The following is a 21,887-nucleotide window of genomic DNA, read 5'->3' as shown; positions in this document are numbered from 1 at the left end:
TTTGTGGCTTTAATCACAGATGATGCAGACTACCGAGCACAGGGGGGCCCAGAGAATCAGGGACTGACCTGAGCTTCAGCTCAGCATCCAAACCATCTTCAACTCCAGCGTCATGCTTAAATGACAGATGAAAAAAATGGACTACAAGAAGAGGCTGGCAAATACAGAAAGTGGCAGAGAAAGGACAAAGAGATACAAAACAACAGCACAGAGACAATTAAAAGAATGCTGTTTTGTCCCACTGTCTAATAATCCATCCAAGACTCCAGGGATAGCAGTGCTGGTTAGTTGAGTCGCTACTGTGACCAAAACAAGTCAGTTATGTCCCTCTGCAGTCCCGATGACATAAAAGTGGCAGCACAACTGTCTTTGTTCTTTTACCTGTCCACACCTGGTCACAAGGTCCTAACTGCCATGAAATGATGCTAAACCAAGACTGAAAACATTGTAAATATTTTACCTGCAAAACTTCATGTTAACATGTTGGCGCACTCATATATTCGTGCTGCCCAAGCACAGCTCACAGCTTTGATAAGTCATACTTTTTATTTCCTTCTTCTTTCAGCTGCTCCCTGTAGAGGCAGATCATTCGTCACAACAAATGATCTGCCTCTCACCCCCGCCCTCTACACGTCCTCCTTCACTGCATCCATGAACCTCTTTTCCTCCTGCATGGCAGCTCCATATTTAACATCTATCCACTATCCCTCCTCTGCACATGTCCAAACCATCTCAGCCTTGCCTCTCTAACTTTTTTTCCCAACCTGACCTGTCCCTCTGACGTACTCATTTTAAATCCTCGTCACTCCCAGTGAAAATCTTCTTATCTTCGACTCTGCCACCTTCAGCTTGACCTCCTGTCTTTTTGTCAGTGCCACCGTCTCCAGCTCATACATCACAGCAGGTCTCACTACCGTCTTGTAAATCTTCCCTTTCACTCTTGTTGTTATCCTTTTGTCATAAACCACCCTGACACCCGTCTCCACTCTCTTCTTCCTCTCTCTTGAGTACTGTCCATTGCTTTGGATGGTTGACTGCAGGTATTTAAGGTAAGCCACATTTTGATAGTTTTAAAAATGATTACAGATCACAGATGGATGTAACAAATAAATGCATTTACGATGTTCAGAGCCTTGTTCAGTAGTCATTGTTTAAATTTATTTAACCCTGCAACCAAAGTGTTGTGGATGTGTGCACAGTGATTGTAACTTATACTTAAACTGTGTATTTACGGCTTTTTTCTGTCTTTGGTCATAGTTTTGCTGGTGCATCCACACAGAAGTTAATGGATCTGCTTGGAGTAATTATTCATGTATAAATAAACCACATGGAATTGATTTTTCCAGGTTTCGTTTGCTGCCTGTTCTGGTGTAAATGTGCTGTAACTTTATACCAGAGCCGGTCACATCCCTCAGCCTGTAGTAAAGTACACCATCGAAACCGCTCTCAAACATATATGAGACACACTTTAGTGAAGGAGGTTTTTCTTATCTTATGCATTTGTTTTATATGAAGAGGGATCTTCATAAAAAAGTCAACATGACTACAATAAATCCACATTTCTATGAGACAGATTGTTCTTGCTTCTTCAGGCTGCAGGCATACGTGTGCTATTTGAGATAGCGATCTTAGCTGGAGCTGTGTGTGAAAATGGTGTCAAATATTTTGGTTTCTGCAACAGAAAAAGTTTTGATTTATGATTGAATCCAAATACAGCTTGTAGAGAATATAGTACTTATGGTTTTTGTTTTTTCTGTGAATCACTGATTGCTGTCGCAAACAAGATCATACTGAATATTCTGCACAAGTCTTGGACTGATGATGTGACTGCTATTTTCTCTGTGGGTGTTAGATATCGTAAGATAATTTGTGACTATTTATTCTTCTGGAGAATGCTAAGTGCCTACAAATTATTCGGATCCAGACACCAAAACATTTCCTGGGAAATAGTTCAGAAGTTCACACCCATGAGAGAGGCACAGACCGGGGTTAATTTTGGCGAGCACTGGTTACGCACAAGCATCGTACGGCATGTCGTCAGGAATGGGGTGTTGCAGTGGAGGTCACCGGCTTTTGCCAAGCAGCATTAAGTGGCGCCCGGCCCGAGGCTGTGCGCTGCAGTGTAATGTACAACATTAAAGTGTTTAGTCTACTCACTGCGCTGGTGGTGCCATCTGTGTCTGTTAGCCTCTGGTGCAGATCAAACCAGACCGTCTGCAAGGAGAAGCACAACAACAGCGGCAGCGACATGTCAATCAACAAGCCCAACGACAGCAACTGCTACTGCAACAACTCTAAGCAGACATCAGCAACTCAGAGTGAGAGGATTTTCTGGGCATGCTGCAGAGACGGGCACAAAAAGCAGGACACGTATTTTACAGATTACATTTTGTAGGGAACGAGGGAGGAGGAATCAGAGAGAAGCAGACATGAACTTTAAATAATGTTAAAGCTTGTTAAGGCTCAAAGCAGATTTTAGTCACTTTCTAACCAAACAGCTCCCCTGAGAACGACACAACTTAACAGGCTTTTTTCCTGTTTAAATGTGCACCACCAACACGACATATAGCCACCTGGCTGTCTGCATAGCAACAACTACAACCAAATCAATAAGACTGAGGATGCCATGATCAGAACTGTGTGTGAGATGTTCAACCTGGAGGATGTGTAGAGCTATCAGCTGCTCTGACGCCATTAAGCTATTACACTACATGTGGTGAAGACACAGAGTTCTTTTACCTTACCTTAGCTTCATAATTACTTGTGTGTGCATGCCCAGGATAGGAAGTTTAGAGGAAATTCAATTAAAAATTTTAGTTTGATGAGTCAACACTGTGTTTTCCCTCTTTTGCATTCAGGCTTAATAAAGCTGCTGGATCATTTCTCTGTGTTTTCTCCCATTTTTAGAGCTAACTGTTGCTGACACAGCTGATGTTTACATGGATTTATGCCAGTGTGCCGGCTGCCGGTGCCACCATACAGTTAAATCAGTCAGGAGAGAGTGCTGAGCCTGGAAGCTCCTTTTCAAGCTTATCTATTAAAAATTTCCAGCAGATGCTTTTTAAAATGAGAATTCTGTAAAAGGTTCGTAAATATGCACATGGCAGCTGAATGTCTAATCTAATTGTAACAGATTGAAGCTAAATCTGCATGTACCAGTCAAAGAGTCAACACATCCTGACCAGCTGATCAGTCAAAAAGAAGAAATAGAAACCAAGAGCAGAACTGTTTTTTCTTTGTTTGTTTTTTATGGTGTAGTACTATCAAGGCATAATAATAATACTAATCCTTTAGGCTGTGAGCTATAAAATTTCCACCTGAACTGCACCTCCAAATCCAACCAGAGCAGCTCCATGGCTGTAAGGCCATAAAGAACATCACTGGGCTCTATGGATGAGATATGCTCAGGAGCAGCAAGCCCTGAGCATATCTCCAGCAAGCCAAAACAACTCCAGCAAAACATATTTTTTACTTCTACCCAATCAAAACTGTGAATCAGAAAATAAACAACCTCAGAGCAACAAGCCAGTGACACTCCTTCAACTTTTTCCTCATGTTTTTAGATAATGAGCATTGCTCTAATTAGATACCCATGCTTCAGGAGAGGCATTTAGAAGGTCAATTAAGGGAAAGACACAATTAAAACTAAAGTTAAGTTCAAATATACTCTTCAGGGAAGAAAGCAGCAAAGCCAGCTGGGCATGATAGTACAGTGACCGTGTGCAAAGATGACAAGACATGGATTTTTAGTTTTCCCCTCCACTTTCACTGCCTGTGAGTCAGACTCGTATAAACCTGTCCTAATAAATCACAGCAGGCGCTGCGGGTGTCTGTCACCAAGGTGACTGATGACTAGCGCTGTTTGAATGGTGTCCGTGGCACTCCGAGGGCAACCGAGACTTTTACCAGACTCAGCAGGATCACGGCGTCCGGCACAGTGGGCAGGTGACACACAGACGCTCGCACACACCAAATCCAGGGATGAATGATTTGAGCTTAATGTGACACAGTACGGTCACAGCTGGACTGAAATGAAAGGTGCCATGTGCTGCTGGCTGTTCAGTACATAAAAGACTCGCTGCCTGCTATTTTGCTACACTGAAATACATTTTTTTGTGAAACAGCTTCGTTTACCCATTGGCGCTTTCTCGAGGCGGTGTGCTAAGGAGCTGTACTAATGCCATGCGTTCCATTAAACCTGCATTAACATTTATTTTCTGCAACATGAGGTCCCTAACAAGCTAATATAATACCTTACAAACCTGATATGACTAACATGTTAGTGCACCTTATTTTGTCACACATGTCTACATCTCAATGTGCAAACTCCAGATTACAGGACAATTAAAGTTATCAAACACAACATTGCATACTTTTGCTGATAAAAGAGTCCATATGTGCCTCTACAATGAAAGCCCATCATCCTGAGGCTGATGTTTTCAAGGGAAGCAAATTTTCTGGTCTCTGGTGCACAGAAATAAATAATGATATTTTGCAAGCAAGGAACGAGGATGATAGCAGGAGAATCTGAAAGCGAGACAGAGCAACAGAGGAGGGTTTGCAGGTAACAGGATTTCCAGTGTGATCTCCCAGCAAAAGGTGCCAAAGCACGACACTATTTTCATCTCACCATGTACAACATCACTCAGTGTGTAGCTGGATTATTATTCATTGAGTAAACAATTCATGATTCAGTGTGACGCGGTGTGATAATATCATCTCCTCTTCCAGACACCTGCGCAGTCTTAATGCTGAGACTCACGCAGGTAATCCTCAAGAAAAGTGAGACGCAAAGACACATTTAAGACACCTCCACAAAGCTTTTGCTTTGATCCCGTACGACTTCTGCAGTGTTTTGTCTGGTGCCCTGTAAATTTAATCCAGCAGAAAATGCCTATTCATGCGATTTTCTATAGCTCTCATTATTCTGAAAATACATTTTCCAACATAAAAGTTTGGTGACCTATTTTTTTTCCCACGTGCTGTGATTTTCTGCTGTTCTTAGTGCGAGTGTAATTTTAAAGGCACTTCCTCTTCTTCTCTATTCTGAAATCAGAGCTTTCACCAATGCGGAAAATTGATTGCCGCAGGACCTCCAAAATAAAATACATCATTATTTATTTAAAAACGGGACTTCATTCTTCTTTCATATTATACTCAAACTATGCAAGAGATATTTTATTCTTATATCACTGACAACTACACTGTAAATTCTCAGTTATATCCTTAAAACTGAAGCTTCACAATTAAGCTTTGATAAAGAAACTGTTTCTTGATTTGAAGTAAAAGAGAGCCTAAATCCTTGTTCACACAGTACTAGTATTACCTGGCGACCTCTTGTACCCTAGCCTACCCTTTCAAATCTCATGTGTCATCCTAATCTTGAGCAACTGTGCCGTATTTTGTAAAAAAAACATAAAAAAAATCCACCACAAATAACCTATCACACGTCTCCAAACACAAGTCTGTTCTGCACAAACTGGCATCTCAGTGATCTCGCAAAAGCGTGGGGCTGCAGCGGTAAATTTAAAGGAGCGTTTAAACAGCATTTGGGTGCAAATAAAGGAGGGCCTGTGTCACTACACAGTATAGATACTCATTCATATAAAGTCTAAACATGCTCACGTGTTTTTGAGTGGTCCAAGACGTTCAAAGAGGGACACAAGGACAGGAAAGACGACCCCAGGAGGGGAAGGCCCTCGAGTCCAACGTTGAGCGTGTCGATGGTGCGTGGGGATTGTTGGCTAACTGTTCGACTGATCGCAGATGTGCTGGGGCATGAACCGGGACAGTGTCTGATTGTCACTCAAGATTTGTGTCCCTACAGCCTCCACGCACCATCTGCCTGACACGCTCATCGTTGGACTCAGTCCTGCTTGTTAAAGGCCTTACACTCCCGGGGACATCGTCTAAGTGTGTGTGCTGCCGTTTCTGATAGCCGCACACACACACACACAGACAACAATAACTAATTCTATACAACAGACAATGTATGATGGACAAAAAATAAAGAGAAAAAAAGAACTTTTCAACTGTCAAGTGCTTTTTCATAGGTAACTTGTTACAATAGTAAAATAATTGATAAATGAATGCTCTGTCAGTCTCGTCTCTTCCTCTCTTTGCAGAAATTTTAACTTTCAATTCAACAATGCCTATTTTCATCATCATGTAAGTATGAATTCTTGAGTTTTATTGCCATCTAAACAAGTAAAAAACACAGCATTTAGTCGACTGTGTGAAAGATTTCCTGTGTGCCACAGTCTCTGGAAGGGCAGACTAATTGACTCTCTGGAGGATTTATGGTTGCAGGTGATTATTGAACAGTTCCTTGGTAAGAAGTATTTCAATCAATCCTGCCAAAATGGGGTTTACTTGACTGAGTCAAACAGATTTACTTAAACCTGGATAAATTGCCGTATCTTAAATTGCCGTGAAAGGTTGAGGGCTTAAGGTTGTTTCTAAAGAGGCATTGTGGTTGATGATATAACTCTGTTCACACAAGCAGTTTTTTCCCCTTCTTCCCATCCGTTTTTTTAATGTGATTCCCCTCTATCCTCCCACATCTCGCTTCTACTCCTCCCCCATGGCAGCGCATAGTGTTTAGTTATTCTTAGCTCTTTCTGCTGTAGTGGCTTGCTCTCCTAAAGACAGCTGAGTCTGCCGGGGCTCCATTAGCTTTAACATGTTCAATTCTGAATAAGATGCAGGCAACGCAGAGGAACGAAAGAGGGGAGAGAGGGGAGAGAGGGGAGAAGGAAAGGAAAGCTGCAAGAATGACAGAAGGGAGGATGAAGGATGAAGAAGAGGCATCTTTGACTGGAGGAGAAGTGAGGAAAAATATGCACTGTGATACTTTCTTCTCATTCCCCTCCACCACTTGCCTGCCCACTCCCAACTCCTCATTAACCCCCAGTGGCTTTCATTTTTTTCCCTCCTGCAACACTTTTCTCTCTCTTTTGTCCCCTGTTGACCTTCAGCACGCCGCTCTGGTGTACGCAATTTGCCCAATGTAACATATCAAACTAACAAATCCTCCACATGCTGACAGCTTGGTCAGAGGAAAAGTTATGAGGACAAAGATCACTGACTTTCAGCCGTTTGTGTCTGATAGAAGATTTCTAGTGTCGAAAGGATAACTAGTGCTTTATAATAAATGAGACAGCAGTGGAGCTCAGTTCTCACAGTCCACTCATCTGTTTTAAGGTTGAACTCAATTCAAAGTGGTTATTCACTAAAACTGCAGAAATTTTTAGGCTTTACCACAAAATATTTCCTGCGTATACAACTTTATTTCACTGAAATTTGACAATAGGGCCACACGGTGGTGTGGTGGTTAGCACTGCTGCCTCACAGCTAGAAGGTCTGGGTTTGAATCCACCTTGTCCCGGGCCTTTTTGTGAGGAGTTTGCATGTTCTCCTCGTGTCTGCGTGTGTTCTCCCGGGTACTCCGGTTCCCTCCCACAGTCCAAAGACATGCACTTACTGGGGTTAGGGGGATGAAAGTCTATATTAAATCACTTTATGGTGTTAATCATCCATTCCTACAGTCTCATTAGGGAGGAACTTGTATTATAATATGAGGGATAAAACTTAGATCCCTAAAGTAGTCTTACATGATGACTCTAAAAGGTCACAAGATGATGAACTCAGCACTTGTGGACCCTTTAAAGTTCGTTCAGTCACGCAGATCTCAACTCAGAAACATGAAACCATTGGGTAACCGTGCTTGAATTGACATTAAAGTTTCAAAAATCCAAAATGAGGCACTGAATGCTGTAGTTTGTTTCCAACAGTGAACATTTACGGGGAAAAAAAAAGGTTTGCTGGGGAGTGTTTTTGCACATTTGGAGCAATGTTCTAAGAGTCAGCACAAAACCATCTTTGAGTGGAAATATTGTTGCTTTTTAAGAAAGCGGCACAGTTTCAATTTACAGCTGAAAAGCAGAGAACAAGTACGAAGACCAGAGGCTGCATATTGCTGTCTCTTAGTAATACTGATATTTTGATGAAAAGAGCAGAACTTAACTGAACTCAACTGAAATTGACACGCAGCATCAAAGGGAGGGAGTGGGGGGGGGGGGGGGGGTCCCAGTGGAAGACGCACACAAGGATACATCATGTGCAGAGTGTTACAGGCAGCTGAGGTCCTGTTTCAGATTTCTACACAGATATGTCCGCACACGCCTGCACACACAGCTCTGCTTTTACTTTCTAGTATCAGAGCTGTTGCGTACCATATTTAAATATGAGTCAGAATGCAGAAATTAATGAGCCCTAAACTCCATCCATGCCATCCATCCATTTTCTTCCGCTTATCTGAACTCAGGTTGCATTGGTAGCAAGCTAAGCAGGGTATTCCTGACCATCCTTCTCTCCAGCAGCTTTTTTCCAGTTACTCCAGGGGTATCCTGAGGCATTCCCAGCTCGGATCATTTCTCTGGTGTGTTCTGGGTCTACCCCAGGGTCTCCTCCCAGTTGGGCATGCCCAGAAAACCTCAGAAGAGAGGTACCCAGGAGGCATCCTGATCAGATGCCTGAACCACCTCAATTGGCTCCTTCTGACACACAGGAGCGCTGGCTTGACTCCGAGATCCCTCCATATGTCCAAGCTCCTCACCCTCTCTCTAAGGCTGAGCCCAGCCACCCTTCTGAGAAAACTCACAAAATTAATGTCTGTGTGCTCCTCACCTTATTCTCCAGTCGTCCGATGAGTTCAGCTAGACGGTTGATCTGCATCTCCAGACCTTCTTTCCTCACCTCCACTGCACCTGCAACACAGAGAGAGACACACACACAGAGTCTAAATGCACTGAACAAACACACTTGCATCACTTTCTTTGTGGTTTATGCTCAGAAATGATGCAGCTAGATAACGTTCATTCAAATACATCTTACGCGTAGTGAAATAAATGCACTGTTGGTCTATTTCTTTTATAGCGATCACACCATATCAGTTACATATGATATGAACTCATTTACAGCATCCTCAGTAATGTAATAGTCTTTAGGTGGAGAGGAGGTGCCAGAGATATATGGTACTGTGATTTCTGATCTCCATGGAAAGTGCTCAGAAAAAGCATTTCCCCCTGTTATTTGCTTTGTGTAGCAGTGCTTTTTTTTGTGTGTTACTGCTGTCTGTCAGACATTAAAAGGTATTTCCCCTCTTCCTGATTCTTAGTTTTTTTGCATATTTCTCACAATTGTTTCAGATCATGAAATAAATTTTAATACTAGACAAAGATAATCCGAGTAAATACAAAATGCAGTTTTTAAATGATGATTTCATTTATTAAAGGGAAAAAGCTATGATAATAATTGGTTTGATGATTTGAAACATTTAAGTGGGACAATTATGCAAAAAATTAAGAAATCAGGAAGGGAGCAACTAAGTTTTCATGGCACTGTATTTCTGACAAATGGCAGAGAGTACAAAAAAGAAAAAAAAAAAAGCTACATGGAGCCAGTACTGTACAGTACACACAATTATACCACCTAATGCTACACTGTCTCTTACTTTTCACTTCTATTGTGAAATTCTGAATATTTCATATAAACTGGGAGTTTCAAAGAAGCTGATAAATATGCAATTATATCTGTTTATCGGAAGGAACTTGGCCTGTTCAGAGACAGTAAAGAAATGGAGGAATGGGAAGCCGGCTCCTTTGAGGTATTCTGTTTAATTGGTTCTTATTCCAGTGTGACTTCCAGATGCTCAGCCACACAAGGTTCCTCCAAATTAGCTTTGGCTTTAAGATAATATTTTAAGTATGGATACAGTACATGCAACTCAGTAGGTGACATCATACGCCACTGCATCAATCTTTAAATGTCCCGACAATCAATGCAGACCTGCTCAGCCATCAGATTAGAAAATTCTACTACTACACAGTTAAGTCCACAAGTATTTGGACAGTGACAATGGTTCTAAATTAACCTCCGCCTGTAATTCCTAAGCAGTTAATGCAATAATTGTTTTAAACTCCTTGAATAAAAGCTGAAAATCTGCACTTGGTGTACAGAGGCAAAACTACAAAAGCTGTGTCTAAATATTTATGGACCTTCCTGCATATTCTCCTCGTCTCTCATGTGAGTCCCACAGGGCTCAGTTTTAGGCCCCCTTCTCTTGTCTTTCTATTTGCTCCCACTTCCATACTTAGGAAGCACGACATTTCATTCCAGTGTTATGCGGACGACAGTCAGATTTATGTCCCTCTTAAAAGGAATGATGCATACTCTGTTAGACTCTTGCTTAACTGTCTGGACAACAGAAAGGCCCGATTGGCTTTCTAAATTTCAGTGAGAAAAAGACAGAAGTGATGGATGGTGGTAACCCCTCAGACCCCCCCCTGTGGATCTGGGTTCTGCTGCCACAGTATATCAAGCCAACCATCACAAACCTTAAGTTTGACAGTCAGATCAGGGCAGCGGTTAAATCGAGCTTTTTCCAACTGAGGCAGCTGGACAAAATAAAGCCAATTCATTCTGGTGCAGCACTTTGAGACAGTAAATTATGCCTTTGTCACCACTCGGCTGGATTACTGTTCCTCCATCGCTCACGCCTAAAACTAAGCGTAAGCTCAGAGGGGGCCGTGCTTTCGCCGTTGTGGCTCTGAAAACGTGGAACGATCTGCCTTTGCACATTAGACAGGCCTCACCTCCGTCTCAAAGCCCATCTCTTCTCCTTGGCCTTTGGCACCTTGTGAGATGAGTTGACTTTATTTTATTCCGTTTATTTCAACTTTATTTTTTGTTTTATTGTATGGCTGTTCTTATGTTCTATGTCTTATTTCATTTGTATTTTATTTGTATTTTAAGCCTTGTGTGAGCTGGTATGTTGTTCTTGACTATGTTATTTATTCTTCTGCACACCACTTTTGTCCATTGTGGTTATCTTTATAAGGCTTTATTACTGGTCTATGTGTTGTTTGCCATGTTATTTGCATTATCTTTTTACATACATTAATTCTGTATTTGAATGTCTGAGTTCCAGCATCTGATATGTGCTGGAGGAAGAGCACCTTAATCTTCCTCTGTGCTATAAAACAATTCAGCACATCCCATCAATTCTGACCCAGTGGAGCATGTACAATAGTCAGTGTTGAGCCTTTCTTCTTCACTGTGATGCACTAATGTGTTTGCGGTAATTATGCAGAGTGTGTCACAGTCGTTGCTTATGTTTGCAGAGTCGTAAGGTTAAATTCCTTGACATTAAATCTTTAAATATTCGACAGCTCTTATGGCGTGTGCAGAGGGTAACTGGAATATTCTTTTTCCTTCTGTCTTCGTTGATGATTGCTTATTTGTGTATTCATATCATTTAAAATCAGAGAAGAAATCCTGGAAAATAAACATTGTTTCCCTCTCATTTAACCCACTTTAGACAAATACGCCTCCTCCTCTAGTTCCATCCTATACCGTCTTCCTTCCTTCCTGAGCTTCTGGCCTCTTTTCATCCCCCGATGGTCCCCTCACAGCTAATTGGAGAGCGAGCTGCCCACTCTTCATTAAAAGATTTAACAGCCAGTCAATTAGGAGCTACCTCCCTCCACCCTAAACACACATATGCGCACGCACACACACACACACACACACACACACACACACACACACACACACACACACACACACACACACACACACACTAAACCATAGTCTGTAGCCATGGAGACAGTTGGAGATAAAAGCCCATTGGTCATATTGATGGACTTAGAAAATAAGTGGCCAGCTCAATTATAGAAGTGTGTGAGGAATTACAACCTTCAAATTTTGGAGCAGGGTGGAGGGGTCTCTATTGACTTTCTACTCAATTAAATCTGATTTGAGGTTGTCCACATTCACCTAATTTAACTTTCTATTCTATACCACCACGAGTGTGAAGAGAGAGTGCACGTGAACGTGGACTGAAAAAAGAAAATGGTCAACTGTGATCTGTCAGATGAAATTAAAATGATGATTTTATATATATATATATATATATATATATATTAGGGGTGGGACTCGATTAAAAAAATTAATCTAATTAATTAGGAGCTTTGTAATTAATTAATTCTGAATGTACTGCCATGCCCAAAAACAAAAAATAAGAGATTCAAGCTCAACTCAAATTCAGAACCAGAAATGAAATGTGAACACACAGGAAGTCTGTAAACACTGTGGTGTCAAACTAACCAGTCACTGTGAGGAGATTTTTGCATTCTTCTGCCCACAGAGCAGCTGTCAATCAAACTGCGTGGGCAGTCATATACTAATCCTCATATCTCCTTGTCAAAATTTGAGTGTCTCTAAAAGATGGTCAGTTTTGTCATGATAAATTTATATTACACCTATTTACATAGTGTAAGATCTTATTTTTGCTCTTAGGATACATACACGGGGTGTCGCCCTGTATACCGATTAAAAACTACAAAAGTAGAATCATCGGTGAAATGTTCCTAGCACTGGATAATATAATGGAGTGCATAACTTTTGAAAAATAGAAGTTGGAAAGTCAAAGAAACTGCAGATCCCTGGAGCATGTATAAAAATGTTTACACAGGAAATGCAGAAGATGTAGAATTTTGTTACTAAGAAGAAAATTATGTGTTTGTGGTGACCTTCAGCACAGATTTGTTAAATCCAGCTGAGAACAATGCCATCACTGACTTCATCCGCACATAGTGCAACACTCATTGATAATATATTTGCTAATGTTGTTGACAGGAATGTTATAAGTGGATTAATAATAAATGATGTAAGCGATCATCTACCAGTTTCTGCAACAGTGCAGAGCTACGCCAAAACCAACAGATGCAAACCTATTAAAAAATTAATCAGACATAAAACACAAGAAGCAATCTGCTGCCTTAAGGACGATCTCACCAACCAAGATCGCAGTAACATCTATGTTCATGATGGAAACGTGGCATATCAACACTTAACACAATAAATGCTGTCTCCTGATGAGTAAATTAATAAAACAGTAATACAAACTGTAAATGGTTTCACTGATGCTGGTCCTGGTTTGGCCAGAGAAACTGCAAACTTCCACCTACGCCTGTTTGGGTATAGTATGCACATAATATGTAAAATTTATTATTTCATATCGACTTTATCATAAATGGAGTGCATGAACTTTAGTAATGTACTTGCCCTTTCCTTTGCTTTCATTGCATTTTGCCTTTGTTCTTGCTTTCTTGATATGATGTATGAACTATACACAGAATAAACATCATCATCTATTTTTATAGGAGTGTCACACAGAAAACAAGATGAACTGGATAAAAGCAAACTTGCAGCAAACAGGATAATGTCCCAACATTTACTATATGTACATTAAAAAAAAAATACTGAGGGCCCTTCATCTGCCCTCCTCATACTGGCACACTCACCATCTTCCATCCACTCAAAGACCATTTCCACCTTTATCAGTGCTGGGCACATCTTGTCAGGAACAAATTCCATCTTCCCAGTGGTTCAGAACATTTGGTATTTCATGCTTATCTTACCATAATACTCAACAGTGCGTAATACTTCAACTACTATTACTTTGACAGTAGAAAAATAAGGGGATTATGGCAGCAGATGCAATCAATGGGAAAAATCATTTTCAGTCTATATTCTACAGGCTTAAATTACCAGTGAGCGTGTTTCATATTCCAACAGACATCTGTCTCAGCTGATTGGGATACATTTGGAAACTGCCTTTTCTTTCAATCACAGTAACATAATGTTTGGAACAGCTGGATGTTAGCAAATAAATGGCGTGCTGCTGCATATTTGACACACACATTAAAAAAAAACTCAGCATAATATGAAAGAGCCCATTGCATTTAGTCTCAAATTAGCAGAAATTTACATAGTTATGAAAAACATTTGCACTATTATTCTGTATATATTATTATGTATAGACAGAAGAACCATGTTAACTGCATCATCACGGCATGTAAGTGAACTCCCTCCACTTATGGCTGGAGAGCAAAAAGAGATGGCAGCTTACAAAGTAACAACAGAAACGGCATCATCAGTAAACATGACACTACTTTCGCTACATGCTCTGAGTGGTTGAACAAAAATACTACAGTACCACAGTTACTAGGTTTGAATTAAACAGATCAAATGTAAAATCTCACTTGAATGTGGACTCCTGTAAGAGCTGCAGGGAACAGTAAAGGGTCATCTAAGGCTTGCAGGAAAATTTCTGTCTAAGGGCGTATGGGTAATGGCATAATCTACTGTATGTCCATGCTTTCCCCAAGCTAAGGCACTCATTCCTGCAGTAGATAACTGCTGTATGTGATGTAGACGCACACATACACACACACACTTGATTCTGAGTGTGCCTGAAAAAGCAGCGAACAGTAAACTGCAGTTCATTTGCAATTAAATCTCTTCACTAAAGCGGCGGTGCACTTAGAGCAGAAAACGCACTGAAGCAATGCAGACGGCTACAACACAACTTGAGCTCCTTAACTTTAAGTTGGAGGATATTTTTAGTTTCTCACTCTCCTCTCCATCTTACTCCCTTTTCCTCTCAGTCTTTGTTTTCCACTCATCTCCCACTCACTGCTTTGTATTTCCTCTCTGCCTGTCATTTAGTAATGGGTCTCGGTGTTCGGTGGGAACATGCCATTATAGATTTGCTATTATGGCAAATAAAAAGCAACTTTACTATGACTACGGGAAAACCACAGATCATAATTTGTCTCATTTTACCTACTGTTCACTGTTTTAATATTGACAGCTGGTATTTATAAAAGCTGTTGCTAAATGAAATCCCCCCCAACACTTCAATAATAAATACCCTACCTAAGGATATAGGAGTGTTCATTAATACAAGAAACACAAGTTAACAAATGGCACCTGCTGTTTATATTCACAGGCTGCCAGTTTTAAAACACAAAGTCAGGGAAGAGGAAATTATGACCACACTGGCACCAATATATAGGTGGAGGAGCGAGGAGTCGGGGAGTCATTAATCAATTGCCTTGTCCTGACTGAACACAAAGCACTGCTGACATCAAGGACCTGAGCTGTCAGAGCTGCTTTGCAGCCCACAGCACAGAAGAAATGGGTGGATATGGGGGGGGGGGGGCTGAGAAGAGAGAAGGCAACGACACGATGAAGTACTATGAAAGGCTGGTTTACTGGTTTTCTCCGCTTTGGTTTTAGAGTCAGGAGCCATCCAACAAGTAAATATTAAAAAGGAGAGATGGTATATTTATGTACAAGTAGGTCCACACTTGAGGGCTTTCACATGAGAAGCTCTTTAATTTGTTTGCCGCCCTTTTTTCATCCATCCATCGAGCTGCTTCTGCTTATCCAATTCAGAGTCACAGGGGGGGCTGGAGCCTATCCCAGCTGCCACAGGCATGGGACAAGAGGCAGAGTACACCCTGGACAGGTTGCCAGTCTGCTGCAGTGCTAACACAGAGAGACAACCATTCACACACCTATAGGTGATTTAGAATAACCTAACCCTACTAACTGCTTGTCTTTGGGCTGTGGGAGGAAGCCAGCGTACCCACACAGACACAGGGAGAACATGCTCCACACAGAAAGACCCGGCCAAATGGTGGATTTGAACCCAGGAGCTTCTTGCTGTGAGGCAACAGTGTAAACCACCACACCACACCACCGTGCTGCCTACCAGTCACAGCAGATGGCTGCCTCTCTTTTTCAAGGAAACTAAAATAATTGGGCTAATGACTCAGTTTAATGAACAGGTCATGGCAGTTTGCAGTTAAATAAAACTGAATTAAGCAGGTTGAAAGTCTGAAATTTATTCCAAGTTAGTCACTTGCATTTGGAAGCTTCTGCTTCTGTGAACCCACAACATTTGGTCAAAGCAGCTTTCAGTGCATGGGAAACACTCCGTCCTTAGCCTGCAAAGAAACATACCAATCCATCAGAGAGCTAGCAGGAACATTAGGGCTCTGCATTAGGGTCTGAGCTCTGCAACATAAAAACGCCTGAACATCAGCAGAAGACAGAACCCTTCAGAATAACACTAAAAGGGTTTAACACATTTCACTACTACATACAGCCTCCAGTCTTAAGAGAAAAGCAAGTTTAGAGAATCCATTAAAAAAAAAGCTCTGAAACAGCATTCTTTGGACAAACTAAACTAATCTGCACCAGAATGACCGGAAGAAAAATTATCGGAAAACCTTACGATCCAATTCATGCAACATAACCTGTGAACACCGAGGGGCAGGGTGATGCATGTCACCCAGTAGCACAGTGGGTCAGTGTTAATTGATGAGGTGACAGAAGATAGAAACAGCCGGTTAAATTTTTAAGTCTGTCAGCTCAGGTTCAGTCAAGTGCTGCAAACCTGAGTGAACAGTGCCTCAGGCTGTGGCTAGACAGTAAGCCAAAAGGTACTGTGAAAGTGAGCAGGGATTTTTTTTCAAGGTCAGAAAGTGGAATATTGTGTAATTACCACCTCAGTCACCTCAGTTATGGATAGATTTCACCTAAAGAACACAAAAATAAAGACAGAAAGACACAGAAACAGCATCTGAAGACAGATGCAGTGAAGAGCTCTACGGCCAGACGTTCACTAAATGTCTGACCAAGCACCAGGAGGAGGACACTCATAAAAAAAAAAAATACTCTCTTCATGAATGTCTTAATCTGTCCAATAACATTTGGGATCATGAAAACATGGGACGCTACATAAAACACATTTCATGTAACATTTTTTCAGCCCCTTGAATTAAAGCCCGAGCAGCGAAATGCTGCAATCAAGCAGCACTTTATCTGTCAGCCACAGCAACTGACCAGCCATTCTGATGCTGAATAGCTGTTAATGGGATGAGAAAAAGTAGGTTTAATGTGTATTTTTACTGCACAGAGAAAATTCACTGTGCTTTAGTTTGATGCTGATCTCGTTCCTCCACCACACGTGGATGAAAGTCATGAATAAATATTTTTTTTTTTTTTATGAAGAACATGAACTGAAAATCTTTTGAATGTCATCTGTGTACAACTACACAACTACTTTTTATGCCTCAGAAGGAAAAACAAGATAAACAGAGAAGCTGAGGCAACAATAATTATATAACAATAATATTTTTTGCAGACTGTTGTGATTTGTGTAACTAAGAACAACAGTAAACAGTGACTGTAAAGTGGAGTTTGTGCTCATTAAAGATGTTTGTGTTGAAGCAAATCCATCAAATGTGAAACACTGTTTGGGTAAAAGTCCTTCAGATTCCTTTGTGCTGAATTTGTTTTTCTGTCAGACGAGCAACAGAATTATATATAATATGCACTTTGATGGGCTTTAAACATTCACCTGCAGCAGGTTTGAGCTTTCAGTGCATTTACTGAGACGCTCCACTGGTTTACCAAAGAAGCTTTCTAATCAGGAGTTGTTTGCTACTCACATTTGTAAGTTTTAGTTTGAAAAAAGGTACAAAGCTGTAATAACACTGTAATAACACAACAAACCTTTTTGTCTGCTACCTGAAGAAAAACAACTGAACTGATCTGAAAAAAAGACACAGATACCAAAAATCAATCATATGAGGAATCTCAGAGTAATCCAGTCCACAATTGGTCGGCCTAAACAGTTCGAAAGTGTGACAAACGCTTGCTCTTGTGCTTGTGCTTCACAGAAGTTTGACGCTGTAGAAACCAGCAGCAGTCACTCATCATGTCTGCGTTATAGCACCCCTGGTACCCGGTCTCCATTTCAGAGATATCTTGATGGAACCTTTCACCATGCTCACCGCTCACATCACCCAAATTAGGTGGAAAGAAGTCAGGATGAGAGTGAAGGAAGTGAATCTTAAGTGACATTCTGCAACCCATGTTTGAATGATACGAGTATGTCATCAACCAGTTCTTCAAAGTTTTTGGCTGCCCAAGAAATTCTGTCCCACCTGAACAAATGATTCCCGTGCTCTTAGTTCAAGGGGTCTAAGCTTAGAGGGAAAGTTTTTGTTTCTAATAAGCTCACGGACTTGGGGTCCATCAAAGATCCCAGCTTTGAGCTTGGCATCACTTTGGACGGCCCCAGAAACACTCTTCCATCACTTGATGTAGCACTAAAACTTTGTTTTTAATCTATTGACCGATCAAAGCAGTCACTATAAGAAATTGCAAATTCCTGGCATTGTTGATCCTCAATATTGGCAGTTAAATTTAGTTGATTGGATTTTAATGACCATATTTGGATTCAGCACCCCAAATCACCCAAATTATTGCTAAATTCTGTGGAATTTCAAAATCAGAAAATCTTAGCACACTCTACATTTGTGTGAGAAGCGCCAGGACTGCAATACATTAGCTAAATATTGACATGTGCATAACTCAAGAACCTGACATGCTGGAGAATTTCTGATTATAGATTTGGAATCAGCATACCTGAAATGCCTTATAGCAGGTATTTTTCTCCAGGTAGCAAAATCATTGTTGACCAGTGTAATTAGCAGTATTGTTTACCTACCATTTAGTATTAAAGTGGCTGCGGTATATATTAATATTTTTAATTTACAGTTCCTTTTGTAAGTTTTTTCCCCTCTTTGGATAAAATATAAAGAAGCTAAAAGTGCATTATATGCTGTATCCACTGGACGCTGCTTTATTATCCAGCAGTTCTCTCAATATGTTACTGTCAATGATCTTCACCATCTCTGACACATAGTGTTCAAAAATATCTGCACCTGCGTCAGGTTTGATGGCCAAATATCCTGGAGTGAGTTTTCAAAAACAAAAACATAAAACTATTTAAGAAAAAAAAAAAACCCTCCTGGTTTTAAACAGAAAAGTCTGCTTCAAATTTCAGTTTAGTTCAAATCTTTAGTCTAACAGACACAGGTCTATAACAGATGTAAAGTAAACAAGACTTAGCTTCCAGCTAAATCAACTGCAGTTCGATCTGCAGTCCTAGACCTGCAGCCATAGACGCAAACTATTATCCACATACTGCTCATACAAATAACACAACTTACAAATAAGGTTACAACAAATACTGAAGTCACTCATAGCAGAGAGTAAACAAACTGCATATAACCAACCAAGCTCCTCCTTCGGCATCCACACAAAATAACCTGACCATGAATTCATGAGCAGTGCCACCTGCAGTGGTCCAGCATTCAGACACTCTGATGCATGCAGTGCCTGCCTGCATGGTATTAAACACCCAGTTGTTAAATTTGCGTGCAATTTTAACAACTGAGCGAGCGGCAGTGAATACATACAGCTTGAAATAGCATCTTTATGCTAACTAGCTTAGAGCTCTAGCTTGATCATTTCAGTGCAGACTTGAAGATGGCATCACGCTATTCAACGCTGCAAGGTGGGGAGAAGGCGCCTTTTTAAAATGTCAAACTATTCCATGAAGCATGAACAGGAAAACTATAAACAGTTAAGATTTTACCACTAGCACACATTAAAACACATTTATGCTTTAACCATTACTGAGAGCTGCAAACTGCAACAGTTTGATATTCACTGCTGCAATGAAACACATGTCTATTAAAGTTCAGTGATATATATGGCAATGATTTTTTTTTTTCCTATTTCCTGTGTTTATATTCTTCTGTATGTCTACCAGTGAGGGCAGGGAGTAGCAGCATGGTACCATGACTAAGGCAGAAAATAACAGTAACACAGTGTGTATCATGTGTGAGGATGTATTTCTTCAGGTATAGGACAAACAAACTGTTGTTTGGCAGCGTGCTGTCAGAATCACAAAGCTGTGCAAACATAAATCAGTGCTACTCCTCACAGTCTGCCTACAGCTCTCCACATCCGTATGTATGTCAATGGCATCCCGATGGAAGACAGATTTATTGACACCACGGTAGCCGTTAGCAGCGCTCGTCTCACCTAACTGCAGCGGAGGGGTACTAAATCTGAGAAAGCTGTCAAGGTAACAAACTCATACAGCTTTAATTTTTGTTTTATGTTCAAGTCGTAGCCAAAATGAGGCACGCCACACAAAACTGGAGCTGTATTTATGACACCGGCTACATGTTGCGACAGTGAGCATTTTTCACGCTGTGTGACCAGTTAAGGAGACAAGTCAAGCGACCCCTAACAGCAGAGCCCTGTGTCACGGGCTAATGCTGTGTGATTGCTACACAACATTTTGTTAAACCCCAGCAGGTCCTTCTGTGCTGCACTGATCCCAAAATAAAGCTGTAAAGAGTACTGTAAGTTTGCCGTATGTCCACGAGAACTCAGCCGCAATTTGAGCGATCCTATGTTGCAGAGGAAAGTAACACAATAACCATGAGGTAACACACTTCACCTTCAACTGACAATTATTAATAATGTCCTGGAAGTATCCGAATATATCGAATGACCAATGCAGATTCTGAATTGTCATTTCCTGTTTTATTTGGTAATCCCAGATCGTCTTGTACGCTTTTCAGCTTCATGTCTACTTTGTTCATTTTCCTGCCTTTCTGTAATATCTTTTCACTCTCCTCTTCATAAACACCTCCCTTGTGGCCTTTCATATTTACCTCATTGTCTTCATTCTATTATGCATTGTTTGGATTTTATGTCTTTCTTTCCTGTCACCTAGCTGTCATGTTTCCTTCATGGGCTGCGCTCATGTGTATGATCCCTGCTCTGTACATTAAAACAGAGATTACTGACTTCTGGCTTGTTATCTGTCAGATTCCTGCCTTTGAGTCAGCTTGAGCTCATGCATATTATGATTTTCTCCACCCTTTGAGGGTTTCCTCTCACCTGAGCCTCCACTCAATCTTCCCTGTGAATTTTTCCAGTAAAGCGGTGACATTTCTGTGACTACTTTGATGAAATAGATGTTTATTTTGCATTCTTGGTTTATATTAATGAAAGAAAATGTCCAGTTCCAAGTCTAGGGTATCTTGTTTTGGGGCCACTGAGATTTAAGCTACGGTTCCTTTTGCAATAACAAGAAAATCACCTGGAAACAATCTCACTCTTCCAGTGTTGTTGCACTGATGCAGTTATATGATAAATGTAAAATTCAAATTAGGATCCTAGAATCAATGGGCTCGGTATTGGATAGCTGCTAAAGATGATGCCAGAGGACATGATTCTTGATTATCGCTGTCAGAGGGAAGCAAAAGACAAATGGAAAGTGCCGGATGCTCTTTAGGAGTTTTAGCGTAGATAGAACGTGACAAATGATGAACTCATACAATCAGCAGCAAATCATGCAGCAAATCAGTTTCCTCTAGTGACATGAAACTAAGGAAACCATGAATGGCACCCACCTATGCACTAAAACAAATTCGAACCCAAATATACAGCAAGGTAAAGGACAAATACTTTGTAACATGTGGAGGCAGGCATCACATATCCATTTGTGAGGAAAACAAGGCACGCCTAAGTCTGAACAGCCAATGCCATTTTCTCAGTAATTTCACATCAGAAGAGATGAAGCGTGACTATGAGAACACGCTACTGCTCCATAAAGCCAGAGCGTGGGGGGGGGGGGGGGGGGGGGGGGGGGGACACAGGTAGGATGACAGTTTATTGCATGCTTTATGGAGGACATCAGAGGAGCTTTGATCATGACAACATGGTGGTGGTGCTGGAACTACCCATCATCAGACGAGGCACATTTAACCTCCACATATTTGGCTCTGTAACATGTGAAGCTCAGCTTGGAGACCATCTGGGATAAAGTGCAATGCACTGATACAGAAGCAGCTACAACCCCTCAAGTGTGCACACATTACAGGTTCTCTGTGATTTCACGCAGAAGAAGGTGAAGCGGTCAAATATTTGCAGACTTTCCTGCCTCAGATTACTAGTGGCAGATAATTAAGGTCAGACAGAGAGACTGGTCAGTGAATCACTAACATATTACCTACCTCATCATGCTGTACTGAGAAAGAATAAAGTAGTAACCACACCTCTTGAAGATGGAAGTCCCTCTCTAAATGAGAGCATGC

At 41.0% G+C, this 21,887-nt stretch overlaps 1 protein-coding gene across 1 annotated transcript in view; it reads right to left on the bottom strand.

The window, feature by feature from the left end:
- Window positions 1–21,887, bottom strand: part of necab2 (N-terminal EF-hand calcium binding protein 2) — a 136,070-nt gene that overhangs the window by 37,109 nt on the left and 77,074 nt on the right. The window contains exons 8-9 of the mRNA XM_030731195.1: window positions 8,689–8,768; window positions 2,158–2,214 (exon numbers count right to left, since the gene is read on the bottom strand). Of these exons, the coding sequence (XP_030587055.1) occupies window positions 2,158–2,214; window positions 8,689–8,768 (137 nt within the window). The remainder of the gene's footprint in view (window positions 1–2,157; window positions 2,215–8,688; window positions 8,769–21,887) is intronic.

Source organism: Archocentrus centrarchus, chromosome 6 (genome assembly GCF_007364275.1).
Source record: "Archocentrus centrarchus isolate MPI-CPG fArcCen1 chromosome 6, fArcCen1, whole genome shotgun sequence".
Taxonomy (NCBI): domain Eukaryota; kingdom Metazoa; phylum Chordata; class Actinopteri; order Cichliformes; family Cichlidae; genus Archocentrus; species Archocentrus centrarchus.
Note: the sequence above shows the minus strand (reverse complement) of the source record. Positions and strands in the feature narration are given on the sequence as shown.